This window comes from Syzygium oleosum, unplaced genomic scaffold, assembly GCF_021117445.2.
Source record: "Syzygium oleosum isolate NSW1041296 unplaced genomic scaffold, Sole_v2.1 Sole_v2.34, whole genome shotgun sequence".
Lineage (NCBI taxonomy): Eukaryota > Viridiplantae > Streptophyta > Magnoliopsida > Myrtales > Myrtaceae > Syzygium > Syzygium oleosum.
In genome coordinates this window covers 979,955-989,356 of record NW_026607518.1, presented here as the reverse complement: position 1 = coordinate 989,356, position 9,402 = coordinate 979,955, and the positions used below count along the sequence as shown (strand labels likewise).

Sequence of the window (9,402 nt, the reverse complement as noted above, 5' to 3'; positions counted from 1 at the left end):
TATATGGCGCTCACTTTAGTATCAAAAGTTTTTTTTCGGATTATTTAAGTGCCACTTAAAAAAAAATCACTTAGTGCCAACTCCGATATGGGTCGCCAGAAATCCAACGTGGTCATATTTTATTAAATTCTATGACCAATGTGGCTCGCCGGCGTGCCCAATCATCATATATACCCCTAAACGATGTCGTCTACATGTTTTTCCCTAAATATAAACCCTAAATCAACCATTCAGGAAATTCCCAAATGCAAAACCCTAAATCAACCATTCAACCTTGAACTGAAATCGAAATAATTTGCTAGAGGCTCAGTGTTATTAGAAAGAGAATTATCGTGAAACACCACAGATGAACAACAAAAGCAAATCCGACCAAAAGAAGTCCCCGTCTCATTGTTGCGAAGCTGAAGCGACCTCCAACTTGATATTTAATCAAATTAAATCTGAAAAACCTGCTAAAAGCGCCCTTATTATAAAAGTCACGTAATATTTTTTATTGGTATTTATCATCGGATGTACTTAAGTGATTGTTTTTCCTCCAATTTGTCACTTAAGTGATCTGGCAAAAATATTTGACACTAAAGTGAGCGTTTTATAAAACTTTTGGCACTTCTAATATCCTTATGCTTTTTCTTTTGTTTGTTTTATTTTTCTTTCTCCTTCCTTCCACCGACGACTCATATGACACTTTTTCTTTTCCTTTCCCTTTTTCTTTCTTTTCTTTCGGCACTTCTGGTGTCCTTATGCCTTTTCTTTTCTTTTCTTTTCTTTCGTTTTATTTTTTGTTTTTCCTTCCACCGATGACTCATGTGACACCTTTTCTTTTCCTTTTCCTTTTCCTTTTTCTTTCTTTTCTTTCGGCACTTTTAGTGTCCTTATGCCTTTTCTTTTCTTTTGTTTTATTTTTCTTTCTCCTTCCTTCCATCGACAACTCATGTGACACTTTCTCTTCTCCTTTTTCCTTTTTCCTTGGTTTCTTTCTTTTTTGTTTTCTTTGAGTTGAAGAAAACGTAAAAGAAAGAAAAAAAAATAAAAAGAGAGAAAGAAGAAAGAAAAAGAAAAAGAAAAAGAAACTAAAAACATACTATTGGACAAAAATGCCCTTGGCCATGGCTTGGAAAGTGTTGCATGAGTTGAATGTGCTTGCCGGCCGACGAAGATTTGGCCAGCCGGTGAGCTTCAGATCTTATTTGAGACTAAGTTTGGCACTTTATAATCTAATTTGATACAAAATCCACTTTGGGCTATGTCACGCCCCGAACCCTACAAGCGCGCGATCATCCCTTTGTGGTCGTAATGTACGCGACAGCCCAGGACTTGTCGCCGACCCAATCGAAACACTAACGGGTAATGCATGCGGAAGCAACCTCGAACTCTCCGTACAACATATAAACATTGGGATAGTAGAAAGACAAAGAACACACATAAACAAGACACTTTTAAAAACATAACGTCGATTACAACACATACATTTGCAAGCCTTCTACGAGGCCACTATCTACGAACCACGTACAACAACAAGGATCGGGTGGTTGGTAAGCTTAACTCCTCTACAAAAAGGTACACTCAAAAGACGGGGTAACTCGATCTATCCTCAATCCCCGTAGTATCCTGGCAAATGCCTCCGGATCAATCACGGTCGCGGTCCGAAATGGTTTGGTTATACAACCATGAGAACATTTCTCAATAAGCAACTACCTAAGCCTCGCTTAGGCCAAAGCGTACCTCCTGAACAATTCTAAACATGCAATACCAACATCCAACATGTCATAACAATCACAGGCGCCCTTACCTCGCCTCGGCACATACACAAGCCCTGCACGTTAGAATATCGCCATAACATGGCCAATTGCTCATCAAGCTTGTACAACGCAATTCAAGGTATAATCATGCATAACACGGTTAATAACCCAGACGTGCTCAACATTAAATTCAATCATGGCATTCTCCAATGCATAGCACACGTTTATAAATGTCCAGATTATTAACGACCCCTCGGGCCACCGAACTCCCGCCGGTCTTCCGCGCGTAACCAGCATCGTCCCGCTACGCCGGCGACGGCAACGTTGGGGATCGAACACCCTCGGCAAGCCGGGTACCCAACGGCATTCCACTTAGGAGCATCGATCCGGCCTCCACCGCGATCGGCATCGTCTGGGATCGAACACCCCCCGGCAAGCCGGGTACCAGACGGCAACGTTGGGGATCGAACACCCCCCGGCAAGCCGGGTACCCAACGGCATCGTCTAGAACTCCCGCCTAGACGGAACGTGTCGTGACCATGCACACACCTCAGCAATCATTATCAATTCTTATCTTTGTAAATTAGCCCAATGTCAACTAAATCCGTCAAACGCCACGATAACATCGAATAGTCCCCGAGAGAGAGAAAACCGGAATTGCACACATTCGGGCTATTCTGGGCAGTTTGCGCAACAACCGAAATTTCTTTGAAATAAATATTAATTCAACTCCAAAAATTCTGAAATTTGCATATGTTATACAAAACATCTTGATGAACATTTTTCATGAAGAACACAAGATCCATTTCTGTCTAGAACCACCTCTTTTTGTCATCCAAAGTCGGACATAAAACATTTCATTCGGACTGGCCATCCGGCTTCCAAAATGCATTTGAAGTAGTAACCAAATCTCCTTAGAACGATTTGAAATTTTTATATGTCATAGCCAAAAATGTCTCCAACAATTTTTGTGAAGGAAGTATTTTGAAAATAGGTCTAGAAAAATTTATAAAAATTCGAACAGACCCGAAGGTCGGAGGAACAGTGTTTCCGGCAGACTTATTTCGGTCAAAAGATGGACTTACGAATGGCACTAAATGATCTCTAAAAATTACAGATTTAATATATGTCAAACTTCATGAAGAACACTTCCTCAAATTCGGCCCACACAAGTCACAGTAAAAATAGCAAAATCCAGCGACACAGCAGCAACCTTACCGAAAATTAACCAACAAGCACCACCAAGCAAACCAAGCACAACCAGCCACTAAACCAACTATCCACAGTCCTTAAACCATCTCTAACATGTCCATTAGTCACCCCTTAGCCTAGTCAAGGGTTAGGAAGCCACTTACTAGGAATCCTAAGCAAGCAAACCAAGAAGAAGAGGCAACAAGAACTCCGGCGGTGAGCCGAGCTCACGCAGCTGGACGGGCGAGCGCCGGCACTCACGGTGGCCGAGGGTGGCTGAGCAAGGAGCTGGTCGGTCTCGGTGAGCAGCAGCAAGAAAAAGCAAGAAGCAAAGAAGCAAAATGAAGAAGAAAACAGCAGCAACATGAAGTGAAGAAGAAGCAACAAAGAGAAGAAGAAGCAGCGGCAGCAAGAATGATGGACGTAAGCACGTGAAGCAAAGCATGGGGCAGCATGGGTCAATGGTCAGCAAAGCACACGTGAAGGTGCAGCAAGAAGTCAGCAGCAAGTCAGCGAAACAGAGGCAGAAACGGCATGGTGGGAGCAGCGGGCGTGGGTGTCAACAGCGTGAGATGAGGAGTCAACAACGTGGAGGAGGGCAGCGGGGAAGGAGGAGGAAGTCAGCGGCGTGGGGCAACGGCGACGTGGGGGAGGAGAGAGAGAAGAGAAGAGAGAGAAAGTCAAACGTACTTGAGTGCGATCCGACGACCATCGTTCAAATCCGAAAATAATCCAACAGCCCACGAAATACCCTAATTATAAATTAGGAAAAAGGCCAAAAGATAATAACTAAAACACACTACGAGGGAGGTCTACTTGTCCAAATCCGCACCCGGTCAAAATTTCACTTTTCGCATATCTCGGGCAATATTGACGCTGGCCACAATAATATCGACACCGTCCAATTAAATTGGCCACGAAACTCCGAGAAATTTGACACCAAAATTCTGGCTCTAAATAACGGCCAAATTCGATCGAAATAGCGATTCTAAATAAATCTCAATTTTAAAAACGATAACCGAGAGCGATCGCTTCCCTTAGGACGAGATTTTACTATAAGCACACCTACGAATTACACGTTTTATAAATTCCAAAAAATGCTAGTCGAATTCGAATGTCACTTTGGCGCTAAGAAAAAATAATCTCACTTTAGAACTTTATTTAAAATTTTCCCTTACTTTGCCTATGTCGTCATGGTGGGGTGGCACTGCCATTAAAGAGGGAGGAGAGGCCGCGAGAAAGGGTAAGAGGCAAGAAATCGAAAGAGACTGAGAAACCTGCCGTCTGGAGTAATCGAGGCACTGATGAGGAAAGGGTCTTTTACTTACAAATCACTTGACGTGTCACATAAGTATGGACTTGGGATTTTACAACAATGGAGGAAAGTCTCGTACTGCAAGCCCTCTCAAAGGTTTGACGAATAGATATTGATGCCTGACTAGTGTTGAGTAGATCATATCGAGATAAATATACAAATGTGATGAAAAAGTAATACTACAATATACAAGCATACAAGATTGATATAACGTCCCATCCTCAGAGAAGCATAGTTGGTACATAGCATTATCACTGATATAACAAGCTAGGCTGAGATTAACATCTATAAAGGACCACCAAACACTGGCAATCCATTATCATGATTAACAACTAATCTATAGAGCATAATCTACGCATGATGTAGTTTGGCATACGAATCGTTGCTCTTGTCGGAGTTCGAGAGATCCTCAAGACTGATACCGTTGCTTGGAGAATATGGCATATAATGATGTCCGTCGCTAGGTCCGTCAACATGGCGATTATCATCACTTCCGAAATGTTGCTCTTTGCACGTTTGAGTCTGCCCTGTGCTCTCTTCAAAGTTCAAGAAATCCGTGAGATCCATGCCGTCGCTCAAAGAATATGGCATATAACATCGTCCATCGCTATGTCCGTCAACATACCGATTATCAACATTAGACAAATGTTGCTCGTTGCACATTTGAAGCTGCTGATCAGGAATAGGCATGTTCCAGTTGGGTAAACCAGTATACAATGTGTCGGTTGGATTGTTGGATTCAATAATTACTCCTGGAGTTGCCTGAACGGAAAAAGAAAAAAAAAGAAAAAAGAAAGAACAAAAATTACTCGAACTTTAGTATCGTTAGATGTATCTCTGGATCATAGGTTGCTTTGTATCAACCTAAAGCAACATTTGATCACCTGTGCACTATTCGGATTACTCAGGCCGCTTAAATCGGTAGAAGCACTCGCTGTTGCTGACTTTGCTTTCTTACCTTTCCTGTTTATTATCCGACAGAGAACCAACGGCGTCTACAAAGACAAAATGATACTGGTGATGAGTATCAGGGTCACAGCAACCGAAACTCCATTGTTGCCCGAAAGTATTTTATACATGAGATACATCACGCATCACTTATCAAAGTTGGAGTAATTTAAATTTCAGGAAAAAAATTTCCCCTTTGTTGCTGCAGAATCACTCTATTTTTGGCAGCCCTAACCGTCAGTAGTCACTGGAACCAAAACTTAAAATGATTATTGGTAAGTTTCGTTTCTCGATCTTCCTTATGAAATTCTACAAAATACAGCAGGAAAAGTTCTGACTAGCGAAAACTAATTTTCAAAGTACAGCTGGAGTTAAAGGTAAATCGCACTTAAATTATGGCACAATCATGAAATCACAAAGCCAGAAACCTCAAGAAGCTGAATGGGGAACATATCAAGAGAAAAGAAATCAATTTTACCTGCACTTGTAACTATGTTAAAGATGTTCAATTAGGGGAAGCAAAAGTAGAGAAGTCGAGTACCGGGTCCGAAATTTCACTATCTGAAACATCTGAATTTAGGTGATATTCATGCATGGCCACATCAGTCCTGCGGCCCTTTGGTTGTTGACCTTCATAGTAAACCAAAATCCTCTTGGTCCCCATTGGCTTACCGGTGTCCGGTGCTTGGATAACACGCTTTTTACTCGTCTCTTTCCAAAATCCCAACTGGGTCTTCCTCTGACGACCACGGGGACAAAGGAAGAAACACTCGGGTTCATCTGATGATTCACTTGAAAACACTACAACCAAAGATTGTTTAGCTGTTATTTCACTAAAGTCTTATAGGCAACTACAAATTACCATCAAACCATAAGAAAATAGGGAAATAGAGAACTCTAAGAACTCAATTTAAGTTACCATCGTATAGGAAAAATAAATCCGGAGGCTCCCAGTTGTAGATGTATAGCTCGGGAATTGCGCAATTACCTTCCATTTGTCCTTTGAGCTTCTTTTTTAAGAAATGACCAACGAGTTGCTCATCCGTCGGTTTGAATCCGTATCCCACCTGCCGCGCATCCATTGATCCTGCCATGCTATACGGTTGCTGTCTCACATTCAATTCTGCGATGGAAGAAAGAGGAGAAGGATAGAGAATGGGACAAGTGAAATAAGCAGAGGAAGAGAATACAAACACAGGAAAGAGAGTCTACCCTTGGCTTGGCTTGGCTTTGCTTGACAGTGCTGTACTCCAAACGCTTCCAAGTGGGTCAATTTATAAACACAAATAAAGCCAGAAATTTCCTTTTAGCTTGATAAAGAAGGAACTACTGTTCAAGTGGATCCCACCTCTAGCTCAAAATAACGAAATTTTCGCTAAGAACAGCTTCTTCGAAGCCCACAACGCGGATTAAACTAGTTCTAATTGGTCTTAGGTGATTGCTAAAAAAATAAATTCTTTTTAACTACATCGCATCAAAAAGATTTGACGACCCTAAAACTATGTTTTCATTTTTTTTTTGCGTGGACGTCACAACTAATTAAATGATAATTTGGAGTTAATTAAGGGAAGTAAATCCAATTATGATCATATGGGCCTATACGTGGAGGAAATTTGGTCAGCATGGGAGGCAAAGTTGGCTTGCCTTGCACTTTGATGCAATGTGCCTAAGTCGATTCTTTACGTGTGAACAACTTTGGATTCCCATCTCTTTTTATGGTCTTTTTCTCTACTTCTACTTTTGGGAAGTATAATTTCTCTACTTTTGCAAAGTATAACACTGAACACCCTCCCTTGGATTTTCAATACCAAAGTATCATCCTCACCCATGAGGCACGGGCACGTAACCATGAAGATCAAGTAAGCAAAAGTGGTGTCCGTCTAATAATTAACTAAAATCCGGTATTGTGACTTTGCATAATTGTTTTTTTTTAATTCCTTGATTCCGGGGAAGTAAGAGCAAATGAAAGATTGAACGGATGGAACATATTGACGTTCCCACGACTTTTCCCATGTGAACTATTTCGATTACCCCCTCCCAAATACATGGATTTTTATTTCGTGCTAATAAATCTCAACTAGTGTTGGTAAGTGTCAAAAATATGTTAATAAAAAATAAGGTTAATACTACGAAAAACTCCAAACTGGTAAACTTGTGACAAATTAATCCCAAACCAGTACACCTGTGATAAATTTACCTTCTGTTAGTTCCGTTAACTTTTACTGTCAAATTGTTGAGTTGAATAACACGTGGCAGTTGACGGGTATACCAGTTTGGAGTTGTACCCTTTGTTTGTCACAAGTGTATAAGTTTGCAGTTTTTTGTGGCATTAATCCAAATTAATCGAAACTAACGGAGGGTAAATTTATCACAAATGTACTAGTTTAGGGTTATTTGTGATCAAAAAACTAGTTTAGATAACTTTTCACAATTCTCGGGTACTGTTCACTACAGGCTCCCAAGTTTCTCTCTTGTTTCTGGAGTTCGTATCCCTGTTCACCCGGCCGGTTGTGCTGCGATTCTGGGTAATCCGGCGGCTCAATCCCTCTGAAATTTGGTGTCCTACTTCACCTAGTTCTACTCTAGGTCATACTCAAAGGAATCCATGAGTGGTGCCTTGATCGGGACCTACAAGCAGATCTGGGTTTCTTTGTCTTGGTTTTCTGGAGTTCGCACCACTATTCACCCGCTGGTTTTCTGGTGACCCTGGTTGATCCGTCCGTTGTTTCTTCGGAACTTGGACCCTGGAACTACCGGTAAGTATCCTATCCTCTTACCGTTAGGATATCTGTTTGGTTTTCTCAAGTGGTTTTGCGGATAGATCTGGATTCTCCCTGGGTTTCTTCTGGTTTCTGCTGGAATCCCGAATTACGGGAGTAGGATTGTTCGAATTGGTGATTTCTGACCTCCAAGGTCGAACTATTGACCTCCCATGAAAGTTCTTTAGTGTTGGTTTCCATGGCTGAAAAAGTCACCATCTCTGCGGACCCTTCCTTACCGAAGCCCCCTTCGGATTTGGCGAACAAGCTACCTAAGGTACCATCCAAACACCCCTCTGGTGTTAATGTTGGTCCTTCTGAAGTTGACCCGCGACCCGCGCCTGTGGTCCCCGCAAAGCAAACCCCCTTGATTGGGGTTAAAAATGCTAGTGCATCCTCTAATAAGTCACCGGCTGTACAAGGTCCGCGCCATAGAAGTCGTGGTCATAGTCGAAGAAGAAACTCTTCCAAGATGCCTTCTATTGACTCTGATGTTGGTCGGGTAACCCAACACCCGCATGTAAATGATCGATCTGTGGATAGGCGTCACCACAGTAAAGGGGAACCATCTGCCAAGCCAACACCTCGTGAACCTCTGCCGGTGCCAACCCAGAGATCCTGGGCAGCTGTTGCAAGATCTGCTGAGAAAGGTTTTAACCTCTCCTATATTCCACCATCCATGAAGGATGGTAAACCAGTCGCCTGAATGTCAGAGGAAATCCTTGAAGACATCAACCCGAAATGGAAGGAGTGCCTCGTTGGCTATTTCGTAGGTAAGAAATTACCTTTCAAGATGACGGAAAATGCAGTCAAGAATCTTTGGGAGACTCAAGTGGTCGATGTCCTAGCCAATGTCGATGGTTTCTATTTCTTTCATATCCTCGACACCTCGTTTCGGCCGAAAATTATGAATGGAGGCCCGCTCACTATCCTTAGGGTGCCATTAATACTCCAGCAATGGCATCCAGCTTTGAGATTGGTTAAGGACCAACATCAGTCGCTACCCGTGTGGGTTAAGTTAAGGCACATTCCTCATGCGCTGTGGTCAGCCTCGGGCATCAGTGCGGTTGCTAGCGTAATCGGCAAGCCGCAACATGTGGATATTCAAACTGAAAAAATGAGGATGATCTCATATGCCAGGGTTTGCATCGAGGTCAAAGCTACTCAATCATTGCTTGATTCAGTTGATGTCATTTGGAACGATGAAACCTGGTCGATCAAGGTCGACTATGAATGGCGACCGGTCTCATGTCTTGCTTGTGGAACTTTTGGCCACAGATGTACTCCACCTAGTGAAGTTCATGCTGTCACTCAGAAGCTTACAACTCAAGTAGCTGCTGCTGCAGATGCCCCTCCCTCTGGGGAAGACATATGGGAGATAGTCGGCAAGAGAAATACTCGCACTCCTGTTTTGGCTTCTTCCTCTACAACAGAGTTGGGTGCTGCTCAT

At 42.4% G+C, this 9,402-nt stretch overlaps 1 protein-coding gene across 2 annotated transcripts; it reads right to left on the bottom strand.

The window, feature by feature from the left end:
- Positions 1-4,403: 4,403 nt before the first annotated feature.
- LOC115685733 (protein NTM1-like 9) lies at positions 4,404-6,558 on the bottom strand. Of its 2 annotated transcripts, XM_030610824.2 has the most exons (5): positions 6,406-6,558; positions 6,113-6,316; positions 5,735-5,994; positions 5,130-5,240; positions 4,404-5,007 (listed from the first exon to the last, which is right to left on the bottom strand). In XM_030610824.2, the coding sequence occupies exons 2-5, from the start codon at positions 6,285-6,287 to the stop codon at positions 4,597-4,599; spliced, it is 957 nt and encodes a 318-aa protein (XP_030466684.1). In that variant the 5' UTR covers positions 6,288-6,316; positions 6,406-6,558; the 3' UTR covers positions 4,404-4,596. The 2 variants fall into 2 exon arrangements, with proteins under 2 accessions (XP_030466684.1, XP_056161039.1); XM_056305064.1 differs by having other exon boundaries at positions 6,113-6,449.
- Positions 6,559-9,402: the final 2,844 nt, after the last annotated feature.

Excerpts from the sequence above, each read along its gene's own strand:
- LOC115685733 (XM_030610824.2), bottom strand. The coding sequence starts at position 6,287 with ATGGCAGGATCAATGGATGCGCGGCAGGTGGGATACGGATTCAAACCG. Across the intron at positions 5,241-5,734 it reads ATAGTGAAATTTCGGACCCG|ACGCCGTTGGTTCTCTGTCG; the intron begins GTACTCGACTTC and ends TTGTCTTTGTAG. Across the intron at positions 5,008-5,129 it reads GTAATCCGAATAGTGCACAG|GCAACTCCAGGAGTAATTAT; the intron begins GTGATCAAATGT and ends TTTTCCGTTCAG.